The 20,898-nt window shown below is 38.8% G+C and overlaps 1 protein-coding gene across 8 annotated transcripts in view; it reads right to left on the bottom strand.

Moving 5' to 3' along the window:
* The window catches only part of KLHL13 (kelch like family member 13), a 186,737-nt gene that overhangs the window by 69,038 nt on the left and 96,801 nt on the right, over positions 1-20,898 (bottom strand). For 3 of the 8 annotated variants that reach the window (XM_067722564.1, XM_067722563.1, XM_067722565.1), the window contains one exon: positions 1,975-2,040. The exons of 4 other annotated variants lie outside the window; for them this stretch is intronic. In XM_067722564.1, the coding sequence (XP_067578665.1) occupies positions 1,975-2,040 (66 nt within the window). Of the gene's footprint in view, positions 1-1,974; positions 2,041-3,724; positions 4,143-20,898 lie in introns of all 8 variants that reach the window. One more of the 8 variants, XM_067722566.1, reaches the window with a different exon arrangement.

Raw genomic sequence — 20,898 nt, 5'->3', positions numbered from 1 at the left:
TTTCGCATTTGTCAACTAAAATGCATTTGTTTATACTGAGGCCTCTGTAGTATATTAGCTGTTCCTGACAGTGTAAGATAGGCTCCTTGAACTTCACAAACACCAAAATCAATCCACTCACTATGCCAAGACCAAAACCTGTAGAGAAGACGTGCGAGCTGAATTCGCTCAATCATCAGTGAGTACCGAGAAGTGATGACTTTGCTAGATGTTACAAGTATACAACAGAACACATGTTCCCCAGCCACAAATCCCTTAAAATCTAATCGGGCCGACTGCGTATTCACATATGAAACATGAGTAAGCATAAATATATTGCTGCCGTTAAGCCTTAACCATCCAGAATCCTAGATAGCCTAGTGTTTTTAAAAATTAAAAATTAAATTGAAAACAACTGGGATAGGTTCACTCTTAAAAATATTAAAAGTCACTTGTTTTTCACCTTTTGGGGGCAATGTTTCTGCTCTTTATCTTCCTCGAGTCGAAAACGAACACAAACCTATTGAAAATACCTCGCAATCACCAAAATGCACAACATCTATTGTGATATGCCTCCAACGGAGATATAGCAAGGTGTGCAAGCAACAGCTGTCATTCCTCACCCCTGCCTGACTCCCGCCCCCACAGGCCTCGACATGGAACTTGGATGCTACCAAGAGAAAAGGGGCTCTTCTTTACCTTCCGATGTATACCAAGAGAAAAGTCCTATACCTTTTTTTTTTTAAACGTCTTTATTGGAGTATAGTTGCTTTACAATGTTGTGTCAGCTTCTGCTGTATAACAAAGTGAATCAGCTATACATATACATACATCCGTCATATCCCCTCCCTCTTGCGTCTCCCTCTATCTATTTTACATTTGGTAGTGTACATGTGTCCACGCCACTCTCTCACTTCGTCCCAGCTTACCCTTCCCCCTCCCCGTGTTCTCAAGTCCATTCTCTATGTCTGTGTCTTTATTCCTGTCCTGCCCCTAGGTTCTTCAGAACCTTTTTTTTTTAATTCTAGATTCCATATATATGCATTAATGTACGGTATTTTTCTCTTTCCGACTTACTTCACTCTGAATGACAGACTGTAGGTCCATCCAAAACGTCCTACACCTTGAAGCTCTCCAACTTTAGCATGCTTAAGAATCATCTGGGCTGAATACTGAACATGTACAAGTCTGGAAGTGAGAAGCGGTACTCTGTATGTTAAACAAGGAATCCAGCTGATTTGCATGCCTGGTCTACTCCACTCGGAGAAACCCTGCTTTAAAAGTCAAGGTGGCCCACCCCCACTCAGGATGACCCCGGTCAGAATGAGGTTCTGTTTTCTGTCTCAGTGCCTGGCCTTCCTCAGCGTATCAGCATTGGCTGCTCACCAATCGTTGTCTGTCCCCACTGTCCATGGCTATTATCTTGCCCTCCCACTCTCCAGACCCTTCCAGGTCTGGGAGAGTCTGAAAGCAAGGTCTCCAGCTGGCGGACAGATTTGGAGGCGGACAAACAGACACATGCAAAGTGGGAAACTGTGAAGTACAGCAATTAGGCAACAGAGGTAGTCTGAGTTACACTGATTGTGCAATACAGGGTAGAAGTTAAAGACTTGTTTTAAACTTTTTCAATGAGGAAGGGTGCCGAAGAGGACAGAGCTGGGCACGTGTGATCTGCTTGTAGCTCTGCCACAAACTTGTAACCTCTCGTGTTATCCTCCGTAAAATAGGGAAGATGCCAGACTCACAGCAGTGTGATGAGAACCAACTGAACTTGTGTTTGTGAAAGCACATTGGAAAATATAAAGCACAATACAATGATGTGTGGTATTTCTTTGATGAAATAATTTCTTTTTTTGTCTTAATAAACACAGTACCCTAGACGTTATTGAAAGTTTCTTTGATGACTGAATGGCTTCTAGTACCTCAGGGTCTTTTTTATGAAAATAAATTCTCATTGACAAAAAGGTAGAAGAAAATGCAGACCCTTAGACATACCCTGAAGTTGATTTTTTGAATATATCCTTGAAATCGGCTTGTTTTAAAGATAATTGCCTCCGTCTCCTGAAAGTGGAGTGCAAAAAAAAAAAAAAAATCTGGTTAATTGTGGCTTTATTGTATGTAGTTCAAAATTTTCAAAGCATACTCTGCAAATATTTTAGCTATAAATTAATAAACCATATTTATAAATCCTGAACAGTTAAGACTACACAGAACAATTTAAAAATATGTGAATTAACTTTAAAAAAAAACCCTTAACTAGCAAACCATAAGATTCTATTTGTTTTTATCTACACTCTCTTAATGTTTCAGAAAGTCTGGAATAAAGATTGACATTGAATACAACATTTACTGGCAGCTGATCTAAAAGACTAAACTAGACAAATCTGGACACAAGGAAACACTTTTCCAGTAAATATATACTCAGCCTTGGAATGCTTTGTCATTTTCTAGCTTTTTAAGCCTAAAGTTCAATTCTTTGCTGATATACTGTTTTGCCATAAAAACCAGAAAGCAAATGGCACAAGCTTTCAGAGAACAGATGGCTAATGTTCTTCTAGGTTCATTTACTACATTTTCTTATTTTCATACTGCTTGTAATTAATAAAAACATATAAATAGATGTATTGTTTCCTAACGAGAAGATTTTGTTTTTGTGAAGTTCTGTCATATACCTAACTCCTTTGGGCTAATACAAAAGGCAACGATGAACAGACATACTTCTGGTACTGCCTCAGGAATGCAGTTTTAAAAATAGAGACTACTACAGAAGCACTGCAGTATATGCTGTCAACACGCTTAAAACATTAAAGTATGCTGGCAGGTGTTTGAGGAGCTCTGACACAAAATTCAATTTATTTACATTTATTTCATTTATGTTGCTATTAGCTTAGAGAAAGTAAACATTACTAATCATTACCTTTGTCTAACTTTTTCTTCAAAATAAACAGATTTGGTATTTTTCTGGGTCATCTCACAAGCACTATTGCATTATTAAAGTCACAACTAAATCAGTCATAGTCTAATAGTATCTTTAAAAAGACCTTGGCAGAAACCTTATCCAGAATGTTATTCTACATCTAATGACTTGCTATGCAAAAGGTAGGTAGCAAGTATTTTTGTTTTAAATGATAAATTCAAAACAGCTTCTCCTTAATAGCAATACTATTTCAAAGTCTACTTTTACTATACACACAAAAATTATTTTTGAATCATAAAAAGCTACAATGGGTTAAATTCATATTTGTCATATCTTAGTAATAAACCTCACCAAGCAAATAACAATTATATATATTTTTGGCTTAAAAATACATTAAAGTATCTTTAAATACAGATTATTTTATATTCCTATTAATATTATTCCTTTCTTTTGTGTATTTAAGAAGAATCTGGTGTGCCACCTTCTGGTAACTGAGTGAAATTATGTATCTTCACACAAGTCACTATTCTTTATTTTAACTTTTAAAAAAATATATATTTCTTAACCTGTATTACATTTAAGCTATATAAATAAATCTATACCATAGTCTGAAATAAAGTAAAATTTCCCTAGTGATTTTTTTTAAAAAATCAAGCTTTACACATGCTTCCTATGATTTTTCCATGGTTACCAATACGTCTCCTGAATTCTACAATACATATAAAATTGATTTTTGAACACCGTTTCACAGCCACATATGAAAACAACAGGCTTGCCATTTTAATGAATAAGTAACAGCAGTAAATAAAGAAAAAGAAGTTCTCTTACCAATAAGCCCATTTTTCTCTTAAGGTTTGAACTCTCATCATTTGTCATGTTCTTGTGGATCCCTCTCTCATCAAATTCTCTGGAGTTTTAAAGTTGAGAGCTGTGATGCACAGCTAGGCTCCTCTACATAGTAGCGCACCCCAGTGCATCTGCCTGGTATAACACTTCACAGTTGTAGCTCCCAAAAGCAGAAACAAGCTTTATGTATTCAAAACCTATGCACCGCACACCTTCCCTCGGTAGGAAATTGTAGTCAGCGTGGTTGAACTATTTACATTTCTTATCTTAACTCCCGATCCGATATGAAGATCAGAACCACATGAATCTCGAGCTTAGTTACAGTAAACTGAACAAGAACAGTGCGTTCATCTTCAGAGCAGAGGTGGGGTGAGACAAATACTAACACCAGGAGATCTGACTGAGGAAAAAAAAAAACCAAACATGTTGATCTTATTTTTTCAAGGGTCATTGTCCTGATATTTGTCATATTACCTTAAATCTTTATTATCTTTAACTCTTCCCTCTCCCAGTCCCTAGTAGCCAACCAATAACTCCTATCCTTTATTCTTTATCAATTTTCCAGGAATCTAACCCCTACTGTTTCTTTGTTTTTTAACAAATGAACTATTTCCCAAAAAATGCATATAACTGGCCTCTCTGCATCTCCCATCTTTAATCTAGCAATCACATTGCTTCTAGATGACTCTCTTAAAATACAACTATACATGGCGTAAATTAAATGTGCCGAAAATATTTTATTCAACAAATATCTGTCAAGAACTTGCTACACGTTAGGTAGGTACTCTGTTAGGTGATATGGATGACATGGTGAATAAGACACAATCCCGTGCTTTCAGGAAGCTTCTAGTTGAGTGAGGGAAGCAAACATGTACTCTGACAGCACAAAATATGGTGTAGAAGTTTTAGCAGCATAAGCCCAGGATTCTACAGCAGCAGAGGAACAATGAAATTAGTGCTGCAACTGAGGCCTGAAGAATGAGGCATTCACCAGGTGGACTCCAGAAAAAAAGTCTGTGCAGAGACACACACAGGTTTGAGGATTACAACAAGTTGGAGAATCAGGAAAGTCTTCAGTACAAATGGAAGGAGCTTCAGGTGCATGGTGTTGAGGGGCGTGGGTTTTAAGATACACAGAACCATATCACAGAAGACCTTACGTGCCAGCAAAGAGGTTTGGATTTTATCCTATGAGCCATGAGAAGCCATTTCTTGAAAGAGTGGATCACTCAAGGAATTAAACAACTACGCCCAACACGCAAAACTCAAGACAAGCCGGCCAACCTACTCTTCGAATTCACAGCCTAGTATCTCCTAACACCAATTTCCCATTCTATACCTCACAAGCCCGCTTTGTTCTTCCCCTCCTTTGCTCCAGAGGTCCTCCTGCAAGAAATCCCTTCCCTGGTCCACTTTTCTAAACTCCATTCATCCCTCTAGACCCAACTCAAATTGCATTCTTTTCTGTGATGTCTTCCATGGTAATCTGAGTCTACAGTTTATAAACGTTCCTCCATCACATGGACCATACTATGCATTCTTCCTAAAGCACATAATGCACACAACGTTCAAGGAACTTTTCTGACACTTTATAAAGTGAAGCAAGATGGCAAGGAAAAGACACTGAGGCAAAAGCCAGAGCATGAGGGTAAGTGGCCTAAGAAAGTAAACCTCCCCAGACTTCACGGTACACACTAATCTCACTAACTTTCTTCATCACTCTCAAGCCTAAAAAGCAAAGAATATGGATGTAAGAGAACTAGATCTGGATTGGGCAGCAACTCTGCGTTACTATGCAACATTGTTGGCTGTATATATCACAGCTCTGGTTCAAAACCTCCAGAGAATTGATAAGAAATGGATACCAACAGAACAGCTAAACGATGGAGCTGTGATCTTTGGAAGAAAAGAGTTGAGGGTGGGGGAGCTGTTATTGTTGCTTTACTACTTGCAGTAAAACAAGAGAATTCACCTGAAGGTCCATACCACAAACAAAAAGGATTCATGAAGACCACAGATATAGATGGGAGAGTGAGGACAGGGGATTGGATCCAGAAGGTTTAGAATCTCATGAAGAATTAAGGGAGAAAATCCAAGTGTAAGAAGGGGGTTGTTAAAAAAGGGATAATAGTGTTAGCTGGGAGATTAATCTAGGATAAGAAGCTTTACCAGAGAAACGTGTGCTGGGGTGTAAATATTTAGCGTTCTCTTGCTGTGGAACCACACCCCATTATGCTCAGTGTCAAACAGACAAGCTCTCGTTGAAGTTGGCATTTAGCATTCAGCTTTGTCTCATCCTTTTGATGTATACATAATTTCTTACATTTATGCAATGATGCAAAAACCATGGTGCTTTCTTTCATTTGCCAATAAAAAATCTTTTCATCTTCTTCAAGCACTTTATGTTAAAGTGGGTTAAGAGGATTCTGCCAATAATTTCAAAAAGTAGTTAATACTTTAAAATATTCTCTCAATGACTTAAAAATGCCCTAGATAAAATCTATCTACACCTTCTTGTTTATTGAGTGCAAAAACTGACCACTTTTCCTTTCCACTAACTTGTAAGGAAAAAATTCAAATACAGAAAAAAATGGAAGAATGTGATTTTGGATGTGTGCCACACTTTTCTCAAGAAATCTTCAAAAAAGGGCAGTATTTAGGGGACATAAAAATGATTTAATCCACTGGGTCTTTGGAAGAATGTTTTAAAACTATGTATCAATGGTACCATAGATTTTATTTATTTTTATTTATTTATTTTTGGCTGCATTGGGTCTTCGTTGTTGCGTGCGGGCTTTCTCTAGTTGCGGCGAGCAGGGGCTACTCTTCATTGCGGTGCACGGGCTTCTTATTGCGGTGGCTTCTCTTGTTGTGGAGCACGGGCTCTACGTGCGCGGGCTCCAGTAGTTGCGGCACACGGGCTCAGTAGTTGAGGCTCACGGGCCCTAGAGCGCGCGGGCTTCAGTAGTTGCGGCACATGGGCTCAGTAGTTGCAGCGTGCAGGCTCTAAGGTGTGTGGGCTTCAGTAGTTGTGGCACACGGGCTCAGTAGTTGGGGCTCAGGGGCTCTAGAGCACAGGCTCAGTAGTTGTGGCACACAGGCTTAGGTGCTCCGCGGCATGTGGGATCTTCCCGGACCAGGGATCGAACCCGTGTCCCCTGCACTGGCAGGCGGATTCTTAACCACTGTGCCACCAGGGAAGTCCAGTACCATAGATTTTAAAACAAAGAGAGAATAAGCCAGACCATTTCAACATTTAGTTTTGTGGAAAACAAAACAATTGCTAGAGTATTTCCCTCAGACCTGGCAGAAAAAAAAAGCAATAATCATTTTATATTAGCTTTGAACTAGAACAGGGTGTTTTATTCAAATTCACATGAACTAGTTCATCTAGAAGTTGTAAAAAGCGAAGAGGGTAGTAACTACCTCCTGGTAGTCCACAGTAATTGGACATTATTTTTGATGATAGAGTCTATATTAATCAAGTATAAATAATTCACTTACATTCTATTTAAAATAGCATCATCATCGTGTCATCTCATGTATAGCAGTACTCTTCTCATTTCTTCTTTCATCCTCCTTCTTACAGCAGGATGAGTTGGATGGTTTATAGAGTTTTCTGTTGTGTGGAAATATTCTTAGATGGTATATTTTCAGAAACATTGATCTAAAGAAGGGATGGCCAGGGGTATTTATATTGGGAGCAATTGCTCATATGTCTATAGCCCAGAAGTGTATATTTCAGGTGAATTATCAGATTCCAGTAGTATGGCCACTCTATCTCATGGGAAAGGTGGGGTCAAAAGGAAGAAAATGAATGGAAGCCTCCTTTTCTGTTACTAATAACTCTGCCTGTACTGTCACTGGCTTGGGAAAAACGGCAAAGGGAGTAGAAGGCCACTGTTTCAAAACTTCCCATTCCTAGTTGAATGAGTCATAACCGTCTTATATATCCCTAAAATGTAACAAAACTCAGGTCATACCACTATATGGTAACACAAATGATTGAGGCTAAGTCATGAGTAATTCAAACTACCTAAGAGATGTCAATTATTCAAGGTTGACGATACAATATAACAACTCATAGCTTACCAACCTAAGTCTTAAATTCATTACTATTTAATAGCTATAGTGAGAATTGGAAAGAAGCTAAGTTACACGTGGTAGACGATTGGGAAGGAAGAAATGTTATCATGTTAAGTTTGGAAACATAGACACAAGCTAAATGACATTCCACAGTCAGAAGGGTAGACATACGGAGTTAATAAAGAAGTAAGAATATTTCCACTTGTCAATAACTTTTCAACCTAATTTTCCTATCTAGATACTCCACAAAGTATTTTACTTCTTTTAAGTGTTAAGTGATAGCCTCACCCAACAGAATTCCAAGTTAAAAAGTTTATTATACTTGTTCATTTTTAAATTTTTTTTTTTTTTTTTTTTTTTTTTTTGCGGCACCACGTGGCATGCAGGACGCGGGATCTTAGTTCCCTGACTAGGGATGGAACCCATGGCCCCTGCTGTGAAAGCGCGGAGTCCTAACCACTGGACCGCCAGGGAAGTCCCAATACCTCTTAATTTTTAAGAGTCTCGTTTTCATTTTCACCCCGACCCTGAGGTAGGCAGTGCAGATGTTAACATCCCCATTTTCCTAGTGAAGAGACACTTATTAAATGACTTGGCTCAAGTGACATAGCTGCTAAGAGAACTGGAAAACAAGAATTTAGGTCCCCTGACATCTAATTCAGTGTTCATTAGTCACCTCTGTATTGTACTAATATTTATTTTCGGGGGAAAAGAGACAAACATGACTCCTAAACATCACCAAAAAGGGGAAAAAGAGGTCTTCTCACACTGATCATGAGGAAGTAAATGGCCACAGGACAGAAAGAATAGGCCATGAAGATATAGGATGCTATATGACTAAAGATGCAGAACGATCCACGTACACCTATGGCAGAAATACCCTCCCAAAGCCAATTCGCAGAGCTCTCTTATGTCCCTCAATTAGCAATTTCTTGCAATAGACCTCAAATGCGCCATACTCTCTCACACCCCAGTGGCCTTACATATGATATTCTCTCCACTTGGAATTCCCTGCCCTCCTTGTCTACCAAAGCCAATTTCTACTCATACTTAAGTGTCCAACCATACCTCCTTCCATGAAACCTTCCCTCACATCCCTTAGCAGATTCTGGTGCTAGGTTTTGTAAACTCCCATAGCACTTCGAATATTACAGCTCCTGTCACCTTGGATTATAACTGTTTCTATAAACAATACACTAGACTATAAACTCCTGAGAGTGGTGGTTGGGTCTTTCATATATTTTTATTACACTTTACTCAGGGCCTGTCACATATAGTAACCCAATTATAGGAGGCAATTTTAGTGAAATCAAGTCAGCAGAGGTAAGTTCTTCTCTCCTCTACAACTAAGCATTGTTTTCAGATGATAATTAAGCAAGAAATCATTAAAGAGTCTTATCCTTCTAAAGGTGTTCAGAACGAGCCTTCCCAAAATGTACCACTTTTGTATGAGGATTATTTTGAGCTAAAGGCAATCAAGATTCTGCAGGCTCAAGAGGAACGTTTGCCCGTCCCTTAACTACCTAGAAGAATTTAAATTGGGGGTCTTTTCCAGAATAAGTTATTACTTAGAGATAAATTTTATCTGAGTGGCCCAGTGTATGTCAGGGCAAACACCTAATTACCCAACATCTGCTCTTCTTATAGTTCTGTGAATTACCCTCCCATCCTTGGAAGCCCCAGGGCCCTATCCCATTCCCTAGCTCAGGATGGCATATATATGTCATTTTACCTTTCTATCTTTGAACCTCTCATGTATGCGGGGTTCTCATACATACAAAATTAAATTTGACTTTCTCCTATTAATCTGGCACATGTCAGTTTAATTCTTTTTTATTTTTAATTTATCTTTATTATTTTTTTTATTTTTGGCTGCGTTGGGTCTTCCTTGCTGCGTGTGGGCTTTCTCTAGTCCCGGTGAGCGGGGGGTACTCTTCGTTGTGGTGCACGGGCTTCTCATTGCGGTGGCTTCTCTTGTTGCGGAGCACGGGCTCTGGGCACTCGGGCTTTAGTACTTGTGGCACACAGGCTCAGTAGTTGTGGCTTTCAGGCTCAATAGTTGTGGCGCGCGGGCTTAGTTGCTCCGCGGCATGTGGGATCTTCCCAGACCAGGGCTTGAACCCGTGTCTCCTGCATTGGCAGGCGGATTCCCAACCACTCTACCACCAAGGAAGTCCTTCATTGTTGCTCTTTAAATGATACTGAGGTACTCTCTCTCTTCGGACTCAACAGAATATTGGTTTGATGGCATCCAAGGAATGTTGCCTTCCATTAAGCCATCAGCCGATGCGGGCACCCTGTCAGTGTACCCGGAGGGGAATTCAGGATGGATTAAGATACATATCTAAGGAATAATTTCAATGAGCCCAGACTCTTACATCTTCCCATACACAGAAAAGCACTAAAATCATTAACTTGAGATTTTTGTCTTTTGTGATTAGCAGTAATCTTCTGATGTCCAGCTACATGATTTTTCTTTTTAAGCAAAAACTCCTGTATATCGTGGCTCCTCCCTTACCTCTTTGGAACAGTTCCTCAGAGCTCTCTGAGAGGCTGTCTCCCAGGCTACAGTCCTTAGTGAGGTCCCTGAATAAAACATAACTCATAACTTTTAGGTTGTGTATTTTTCTTCACTTGACAAATGGATGGAGACTTGAATGGCTCAATAACTGAACTGAGCAAAGGAAACAGCTACAATAAAGAAGGGAAATGTCAATTATCTTTTGCCTAAATCAAGACAGTATTTTTTTTGAATTTGATTTTATTTGTTTTTTATACAGCAGGTTCTTATTAGTTATCCATTTTATACATATTAGTGTATATATTTCAATCCCAATCTCCCAATTCATCACACCACCCACCCCCGGCACTTTCCGCCCTTGATGTCCATATGTTTGTTCTCTACATCTGTATCTCTATTTCTGCCCTGCAAACCAGTTCATCTGTACCATTTTTCTAGGCTCCACATATATGCATTAATATACGATATTTGTGGGCTTCCCTGGTGGCGCAGTGGTTGAGAGTCCACCTGCCGATGCAGGAGACGCGGGTTTGTGCCCGGGTCCAGGAAGATCCCACATGCCGCAGAGCAGCTGGGCCCGTGAGCCATGGCCGCTGAGCCTGCGCGTCCGGAGCCTGTGCTCCACAGCGGGAGAGGCCACAACAGTGGGAGGTCCACGTACAGCAAAAAAAAAAAAAATATATATATATATATATATATATATATATATATACACGATATTTGTTTTTCTCTTTCTGACTTACTTCACTCTGTATGATAGTCTCTAGATCCAACCACGTCTCTACAAATGACCCAATTTTGTTCCTTTTTATGGGTGAGCAATATTCCATTGTATATAGGTACCACATCTTCTTTATCCATTTGTCTGTTGATGGGCATTTAGGTTGCTTCCATGACCTGGTTATAGTAAACAGTGCTGCAATGAACATTGGGGTGCATGGGTCTTTTTGAATTATGGTTTTCTCTGGGTATATGCCCAGTAGTGGGATTGCTGGCTCATATGGTAGTTCTATTTTTAGTTTTTTAAGGAACCTCCATACTGTTCTCCACAGTGGCTGTATCAATTTACATTCCCACCAACAGTGCAAGAGGGTTCCCTTTTCTCCACACCCTCTCCAGCATTTGTTGTTTGTAGATTTTCTGATGATGCCCATTCTAACTGCTGTGAGGTGATACCTCATTGTAGTTTTGATTTGCGTTTCTCTAATAATAGTGATGTTGAGCAGCTTGTCATGTGGCTCTTGGCCATCTGTATGTCTTCTTTGGAGAAATGTCAATTTAGGTCTTCTGCCCATTTTTGGATTGGGTTGTTTGTTTTTTTAATATTGAGCTGCATGACCTGTTTATATATTTTGGAGATTAATCCTTTGTCTATTGATTCGTTTGCAAATATTTTCTCCCATCTGAGGGTTGTCTTTTCGTCTTCTTTGTAGTTTCCTTTGCTTTACAAAAGCTTTTAAGTTTCATTAGGTCCCATTTGTTTATTTTTGGTTTTATTTCCATTTCTCTAGGAGGTGAGTCAAAAAAGATCTTGCTGTGATTTATGTCAAAGAGTGTTCTTCCTATGTTATCCTTTAAGAGTTTTATAGTGTCCAGTCTTACATTTAGGTCTCTAACTGATTTTGAGTTTATTTTTGTGTATGGTGTTAGGGAGTGTTCTAATTTTATTCTTTTACATGTAGCTGTCCAGTTTTCCCAGCACCACTTATTGAAGAGACTGTTTTTCTCCATTGTATATCCTTGCCTCCTTTGTCATAAATTAGTTGACCATAGTTGTGTGGGTTTATCTCTGGGCTTTCTATCCTGTTCCATTGATCTATGTCTCTGTTTTTGTGCCAGTACCATATTGTCTTCATTACTGTAGCTTTGTAGTAGAGTCTGAAGTCAGGGAGTCTGATTCTTCCAGCTCCATTTTTTTCCCTCAAGACTGCTTTGGTTATTCGGGGTCTTTTGTATCTCCATACAAATTTTACGATTTTTTTGTCCTAGTTCTGTAAAAAATGCCATTGGTAATTTGATAGGGATTGCATTGAATCTGTAGCTTGCTTGGGGGAGTATAGTCATTTTCATAATATTGATTCTTCCAATCCAAGAACATGGTATATCTCTCCATCTGTTTGTATCATCTTTAATTTCTTTCATCAGTGTCTTATAGTTTTCTGCATATGCGTCTTTTGTCGCCCTAGGTAGGTTTACTCCTAGGTATTTTATTCTTTTTGTTGCAGTGGTAAATGGGAGTATTTCCTTAATTTCTCTTTCAGATTTTTCATCATTAGTGTATAGGAATGCAACAGATTTCTGTGCATTAATTTTGTATCCTGCTACTTTACCAAATTCATTGATTAGCTCTAGTAGTTTTCTGCTGGCATCTTTAGGATTCTCTACATATAGTATCATGTCATCTGCAAACAGTGACAGTTTTACTTCTTCTTTTCCAATTTGTATTGCTTTTATTTCTTTTTCTTCACTGATTGCTGTGGCTAGGACTTCCAAAACTATGTTGAATAACAGTGGTGAGAGTGGACATCCTTGTCTTGTTCCTCATCTTTAAGGAAATGCTTTAAGTTTTTCACCATTGAGAATGATGTTTGCTGTGGGTTTCTCATATATGGCCTTTATTATGTTGAGGTAGGTTCCCTCTATGGAGAGTTTTTATCAAAATGGGTGTTGAATTTTGTCAAAAGCTTTTTCTGCATCTACTGAGATGATCATATGGTCTTTATTCTTCAATTTGTTAATATGGTGTATCACATTGATTGACTTGCATATATTGAAGAATCCTTGAATCCCTGGGATAAATCCTACTTGATCATGGTGTATGATCCTTTTAATGTGTTGTTGGATTCTGTGTTGAGGATTTTTGCATCTATATTCATCAGTCATATTGGTCTGTAATTTTCTTTTTTTGTAGTATCTTTGTCTGGTTTTGGTATCAGGGTGATGGTGGCCTCATAGAATGAGGTTTGGAGTGTTCCTTCCTCTGCAATTGTTTGGAAGAGTTTGAGAAGGATGGGTGTTAGCTCTTCTCTAAATGTTTGATAGAATTCACCTGTGAAGCCATCTGGTCCTGGACTTTTGTTTGTTGGAAGATTTTTAATCACAGTTTCAATTTCAATACTTGTGATTAGTCTGTTCATATTTTCTATTGCTTCCTGGTTCAGTCTTGGAATGTTATACCTTCCAAGAATTTGTCCATTTCTAAGAATTTGTCCATTTCTTCCAGGTTGTCCATTTTATTGGCACAGAGTTGCTTGTAGTAGTCTCTTAGGATGCTTTGTATATCTGACGTGTCTTTTGTAACTTCTTTTTCATTTCCAATTTTCTTGATTTGAGTCCTCTCCCTCTTTTCCTTGATGAGTCTGGCTAATGGTTTATCAATTTTGTTTATCTTCTCAAAGAACCAGCTTTTAGTTTTATTGATCTTTGCTATTGTTTTCTTTGTTTCTATTTCATTTATTTCTGCTCTGATCTTTATGATTTCTTTCCTTCTACTAACTTTGCATTTTGTTTGTTTTTCTTTCTCTAGTTCCTTTAGGTGTAATGCTAGATTGTTTATTTGAGATTTTTCTTGTTTCTTGAGGTAGGCTTGTATAGCTATAATCTTCCCTCTTAGAACTGCTTTTGCTGCATCCCATAGGTTTTGGATCGTCGTGTTTTCGTTGTCATTTGTTTCTAGGTATTTTTTGATTTCCTCTTTGATTTCTTCAGTGATCTCTTGGTTATTTAGTAACTTATTGTTTAGCCTGCATGTGTTTGTGGTTTTTATGTTTTTTTCCCCTGTAATTTATTTCTAATCTCATAGCGCTGTGGTCAGAAAAGATGCTTGATATGATTTCAATTTTCTTAAATTTACTGAGGCTTGATTTGTGACCCAAGATGTGATCTTTCCTGGAGAATGTTCCATGTGCCCTTGAGAAGAAAGTGTAATCTGCTGTTTTTGGATGGAATGTCCTATAAATATCAATTAAATCTATCTGGTCTATTGTGTCATTTAAAGCTTGTGTTTCCTTATTAATTTTCTGCTTGGATGATCTGTCCATTGTTGTAAGTGAGGTGTTAAAATCCCCCGCTATTATTGTGTTACTGTTGATTTCCTCTTTTATAGCTGTTAGCAGTTGCCTTATGTATTGAGGTGCTCCGATGTTGGGTGCATATATATTTATAATTGTTATATCTTCTTCTTGGATTGATCCCTTGATCATTATGTAGTGTCCTTCTTTGTCTTTTGTGACATTATTTTGAAGTCTATTTTATATGAGTATTGCTACTCCATCTTTTTTTTGATTTCCATTTGCATGGAATATCTTTTTCCATCCCCTCACTTTCAGTCTGTATGTGTCCCTAGGTCTGAAGTGAGTCTCTTGTAGACAGCATATATATGGGTCTTGTTTTTGTATCCATTCGGCGAGCCTGTGTCTTTTCGTTGGAGCATTTAATCCATTCACATTTAAGGTGATTATCGATATGTATGTTCCTATGACCATTTTCTTAATTGTTATGGGTTTGTTTTTGTAGGTCCTTTTCTTCTCTTGTGTTTCCCACTTAGAGAAGTTCCTTTAGCATTTGTTGTAGAGCTGGTTTGGTGGTGCTGAATTCTCTTAGCTTTTGCTTGTCTGTAAAGCTTTTGATTTCTCCATTGAATCTGAATGAGATCCTTGCCAGGTTGAGTAATCTTGGTTATAGGTTCTTCCCTTTCATCACTTTAAATATATCATGCCACTCCCTTCTGGCTTGTAGAGTTTCTGCTGAGAAATCAGCTGTTAACCTTATGAGAGTTCCCTTGTATGTTATTTGTCGTTTTTCCCTTGCTGCTTTCAATAATTTTTCTTTGTCTTTAATTTTTGTCAGTTTGATTACTATGTGTCTTGGGTGTTTCTCCTTGGGTTTATCCTGTATGGGACTCTCTGCATTTCCTGGACTTGGGTGGCTATTTCCTTTCCCATGTTAGGGAAGTTTTTGACTATAATCTCTTCAAATATTTTCTCAGGTCCTTTTTCTCTGTCTTCTCCTTCTGGGACCCCTATAATTCGAATGTTGTTGTGTTTAATGTTGTCCCAGAGGTCTCTTAGGCTGTCTTCATCTCTTTTCATTCTTTTTTCTTTATTCTGTTCCACAGCAGTGAATTCAACCATTGTGTCTTCCAGGTCACTTATACGTTCTTCTGCCTCAGTTATTCTGCTACTGATTCCTTCCAGTGTATTTTTCATTTCAGTTATTGTACTGTTCATCTCTGTTTGTTCTTTAATTCTTCTAGGTCTTTGTTAAACATTTCTTGAATCTTCTTGATCTTTGCCTCCATTCTTTTTCCGAGGTCCTGGGTCATCTTCACTATCATTATTCTGAATTCTTTTTCTGGAAGGTTGCCTATCTCCACTTCATTTAGTTGTTTTTCTGGGGTTTTATCTTGTTCCTTCACCTGGTACAAAGTCCTCTGCCTTCTCATTTTGTCTCTCTTTCTGTGAATGTGGTTTTCCTTCCACAGGCTTCAGAATTGTAGTTCTTGATTCTGCTGTCTGCCCTCTCAGTATTTGTAAAGCTAGAAACTGAAGAAATGCATTTCACTGGTTTATCACCACCTAGACCGGTGAACACTGAAAAATGAAAGTGTCTCCTGAAACCAGTCATTTCTACAGACTGCTAATTGCAAAGGATAAAAGCATATTCTTTGGACTGTTACACCCTATTAAATTATCATAACCAGTGATGATGAAAGAGTGAATCACAAAATCCAATTTTGACAATAACTGCTTCACTAGATTGAACAAAAAAATAAAATATAAAACAGTGAATTCAACCAAGCAAGCCATTGCACATCACCAATACGCAGTAACTCAAAGGGTACGCTGAGCAGTCACTAGTAAAATACACAAACGAGGCACAGGAGGGCCCAATGCTAGCAAGCCCTTGTAGCTTTCAAAATAGAGAAAAATATATGTATTTGATTAATGACCTATGAAACTTCCATTCCAATATGGAAATTATAATTTAGCCTTAAGGAAATGTCTCAAATCCCTCTCTTACCCCATTTCCTGGCCTCCCCCCTTATGCAACTGGCTGGGTAGAAATGGCAAGGATATTAACGTAATGAACAATATAAGGAATAAAAGACAAAGCAGTTCCCCATAGGGAAGAGCCTATTCACAACACAGTCTAACACATGCATAGGGTTAGGGAGAGGGGTGGTGGTTTCTGCAGCTGTAAGGGCTCACTGATGCAGATCATTAACCACTATCTTCTGTGTATTCTCTGGTATGGTTAGAAAGGCTGGAGGTTTTTACTTAAACAAAATAATATGGTCTTATAAAAGGGAGCTGTGTTTTGCTACCACTAGATTTGAATTTTGCCATTGGGACACAGAAATATAGTGTATAAGTCCCTATGGGCTAGTTGGAAATACAAGAGTCATAAAAGCCTCTAGGATCTTGAATCCTAAAGGAAAGATTGGTTCAGAAGACACAGAGAAGAATCAGCCATCCAGGGAAACAGACACTAACAGTTAAAGGAATCAGTCCCAGAACAATGAAAAATCGGTAGCAAAAGATAGGATTCTGTATTAACTAATCATGCGATAGCCAAGAGTAAACCTAACTCGACATCTTTTTTAATCTGAAATTTAGAATTAATTATGGCTTCCTTATTGCTTTCATCATCTCAGCATTCCATGACTCCTTATTTGTGTGGATGTAGACTCCACTTTCAAGGTCCCCTCAACCCCAGCCCCACCTTGTTTATTCAACCCTATTTCTCATTATAAGCCATCCCAGAGTTGCACATATCTGGAAAGCACAGACCCTTTTACCCAGAATTGCCATGGGAGTTACAGCTTTTTTAAAAGAAATTACAATTTATAGTTTCTATGAATTCAAGAGAATCCAGATGGAAGTGTTACACAGAAACAATTTTGGGGAGGGAGGTTAAGGGGAAAGGGAAATTAGCAGAGGTTTCCCTTGTCCCCAAATATCTTTTCCTACAGTACCAACTCCCCGTCCAATAAACTTTCTCTCCAACTCTTGTGTCTTCCTCTCCTCTCCTCTCCTCTCCTCTCTCTCTCTCTCTGTCTCTCTCTCTCTCATTGTTTGCTCTGTACTACTGCCAGAAATTCCAGCAATTACAGGTTTATTTTATCATTTTAGCTAAATAGAAGTTTCCTGAAATTGTACCAAGTACAGTTGCCGGGATGAGGTCGCTATCAGTTTTTCACACCTTGGTGTGAATGAGTTCAGTCAAGTTTCTTCAAACCGCAGGCAGCTGCTGCCCTCAGGGAATGGGGAAGGGTGGTAGTGAGAGGGAGCCTTCTGGAACCCTGGCAACCTAGGGTGGGGTGTTATTTTAAGGAAGTTGGCAGGGGGCCTTGCTGGATAGAGAAACTTGACTAGAGATGAAGAAAGAGAAGCTGAGACAGAGAAGGGTGCAGAAAGGGTCATAGGAGAACAACCAAGCTCAACTTCCAGTACCACTGTGTCTTCCAGCCCAGAATCCATCATGCCTTTCCAGACACCCTGCTCCCAGGCCCTGGAAACCAAACTAGTACTGCCCATGGGATAGATCAGCTCCTTACGTAGGTTAAATACAATACGTGGGGCAGGGCCAGAAACCTCACCGTCATATATATGATGTATCATGTCCAAACAAATTATCTGTAAGTAAACCTTTAGAATTCATGGCATTGATAGGTTGGGAACTCCTTGTACTTTTCAGCATATAACTCCTCCCCCCCAGTACACACACCCTCAGCAGGTGGTCTCTTCTATTTTGGAGATGCTGGTTTTTTTCTGTCACTATCCATTCAATTCATAAAACATTTCCTTTGCCTGGATTGTGGCTGCTCCTCTGTTCTTAAGTTCCAAATCAAGCTCTACCTTTTTTTAAAAAAAAAAAAAAACCTGTTAGTCTTTTATTTATTTATTTATTTTCATGTGCGCTGCATGCGGGATCTTAGTTCCCCAACCAGGGATCGAACCTGTGCCCCCTACAGTGGAAGTGAGGAGCCCTAACCACTGGACCGCCAGGGAAGTCACAAGCTCTACCTTTCTGAAGCCTAATTGGATTCTCCAACCAAATGCCCCCTTTTCTAAACTCTTGCAGGACTCGCCTCAGCCTCTGAAATAAAGACTGAAAGCTAACTTTCTACAGGCAGAAAACGTTCATTCATCCCCCCAAACAATTAATAAGCACCTACTTTTGTTGTGTTTAGGCTGGAAGTTCAAACCTGAGTAAGCCCAGCTCCCCACAACCCTAAAGGTGGCCACAGCCCAGGGAGTATCAAATACAGTCACAATACGATGTGAGATGCATGACAGTGGAGGTGACAAGAATGCACATGGAGCGCCCTAACTGGGCAGGGAATGGGGCAAGTTCCACAGAGGTGACACCTGAGCTGAGTTTTTAAGAATAAGCAGGGGTGGGTTAGGCAGTCAAGTGACACAGAGGGAATGGTGAGGAGAGAGGGAGGCAAACTAGTTAAGGGATAATTGCAATTGTGACAACATAAAGTCTTAAACTAAAGTAGTAGGGAGGGACATTCAAAAAAATTTTTAGGAGCTAGAATAGATAGGACTCACTGACCAGAGATGATGATAATGGCTAATATTTGTTGATCAACTGCCATGCGCTAAGTAGTGTTATAAATGCTTTACTCAGTAAACCATTTAACTTAACTTTACTATGACCTTATAATGTAGGTCCTATTAATATCCCCATTTTACAGAAGAGAAAAGTAAGGAATAGAAAAATCAAGTGCCATGAGGTATACAATGAGTAAACACTGGGACTGGAATTCAACTCCAGGCAGCCCAGCTCCAAAGACCACCACTAAGCCCTCTACACACTATCTTTAAAATGTAGGGTCATTGGGGAGAAGAGGAGCCCAGGACTGAGAGAGAAAACGGTCAGGAAGGGGCTTGAATATATTGTCTGTTGCCTTTATTAATTATTTCTGCTCCTTGTTCCTAAAGTCAAAAGCCAATTTCTCTGTTCATTTTCTCCCTATATGTTCTAGTGTTTTCTTCAATGTACTGGTAACCCAACAGGTACCTAGTCTTGACCTCAGCCTGTTCTCAGTTTTTGCACTTGGCACATTCAGCCTCTTCCTAAAATGATTTACCTTCATGGCTTATCTCCCCTATTAGGCTGACAGCATCCAAGGCCCAAAACACATCTTATTCACCTTTGATGAACGGCATCCAGTACCTAATATGTACTCAAAAACTAATTGGCTTGAACACAGAATAGCAATGATTCTTAAAGTTTCCTATTCCTCAGTCATCTGTAAATTGCCTTCATTTGTCATCTCACTCCTACATTTATTATTTGATTTTTCTTTAAATCAACCCTTTAAAAGTTTGCATTTATCTTAAAAGGAAAACGTTATACTTATTACTGCAAATGGAAAACTGCTATAACGTACTGCAATGAAAAGGCAACTATGAAAACAGACACAACTCCTAAAACAAGAAATGTTTACTTGTACACAGACTAACACCATCCTATTCCTCATGTATTACCTCACACGCACTGTGGGGTAGGGTGGGGTTTTTTTCTATTCAAGTGAAATTCACATACCATAAAATTAACAATTTTATACTGAATAATTCAGTGGCAATTAGCGCATTCCGAACGGTGGGCAACCACAACTTCTGTCTCGTCCCCAGATATTTTCATCACCCCAAAATAAAAACCCATATCCATTAAGCAGCTGCTTGGTGTCCTCCCCGCTGCCCGCAGCCACTGGCAGCCACCAGTGTGCATTCTGTCTCAATGCATTTATCTATTTTGATATTTCACATAAGTGGAATCATACATTATGTGATCCTTTGTGCCAAAATTCTTTCACGAAGCATAATGTTTTGGAGGTTCATCCATAATGTATACAGTATCAATACTTCATTTCTATTTATGGCTAAATATTGCATTGTAAGCATATACCACAGTGTGTATCCATTCATCCATCGATGGACATTTGAGCTGTTTCCATATTTTGGCTCTTGTGAATAGCTGTGAACATGCATGTACATATATTTGTTTGACTACTTGTTTTCCTTTCTCTTGGGTATATACCTGGGAGTGGAATTTCTGGGTCATATGGTAATTCTATGTTTAACTTTTTGAGGAACCTCTGGCGTAGGTTTTGCACAGCACACTCTTTTTGTGTTTCAAAATAACATGTGGGATTAAAAGATTTCACACCAGAATGTGTGTCTCCAAACATATGACAGGTAAGGAAAGAGGTGCCTTCTTATCGTGCTTATGAAAATACAAATTTCAAATAATTTTCATCATATTTGTGTGCTAGTTGTTTTCTTTGCAGTTGGTCCTTTTACATCAGTAGCAGATGGTTCAGGCAATTACTAAATTAGGTCTTCGTATCTGAAGATACATGACTGATTTCATCAAAATCATGCCCAGGTGTGAGCATTTCCTTCACAGTGTAGCACCTTTACATTTTAGAAATTCCATTTCATCTCCTGATCCATGTTAGTTCAGAACAAAATAGAAAAAAAAAAAAAACCAACAAAATATAGAGCACAGGCTTGATTCCAATTCACAATTA

This window comes from Pseudorca crassidens, chromosome X, assembly GCF_039906515.1.
Source record: "Pseudorca crassidens isolate mPseCra1 chromosome X, mPseCra1.hap1, whole genome shotgun sequence".
Lineage (NCBI taxonomy): Eukaryota > Metazoa > Chordata > Mammalia > Artiodactyla > Delphinidae > Pseudorca > Pseudorca crassidens.
This window is presented reverse-complemented; position numbering and strand designations above follow the sequence as displayed.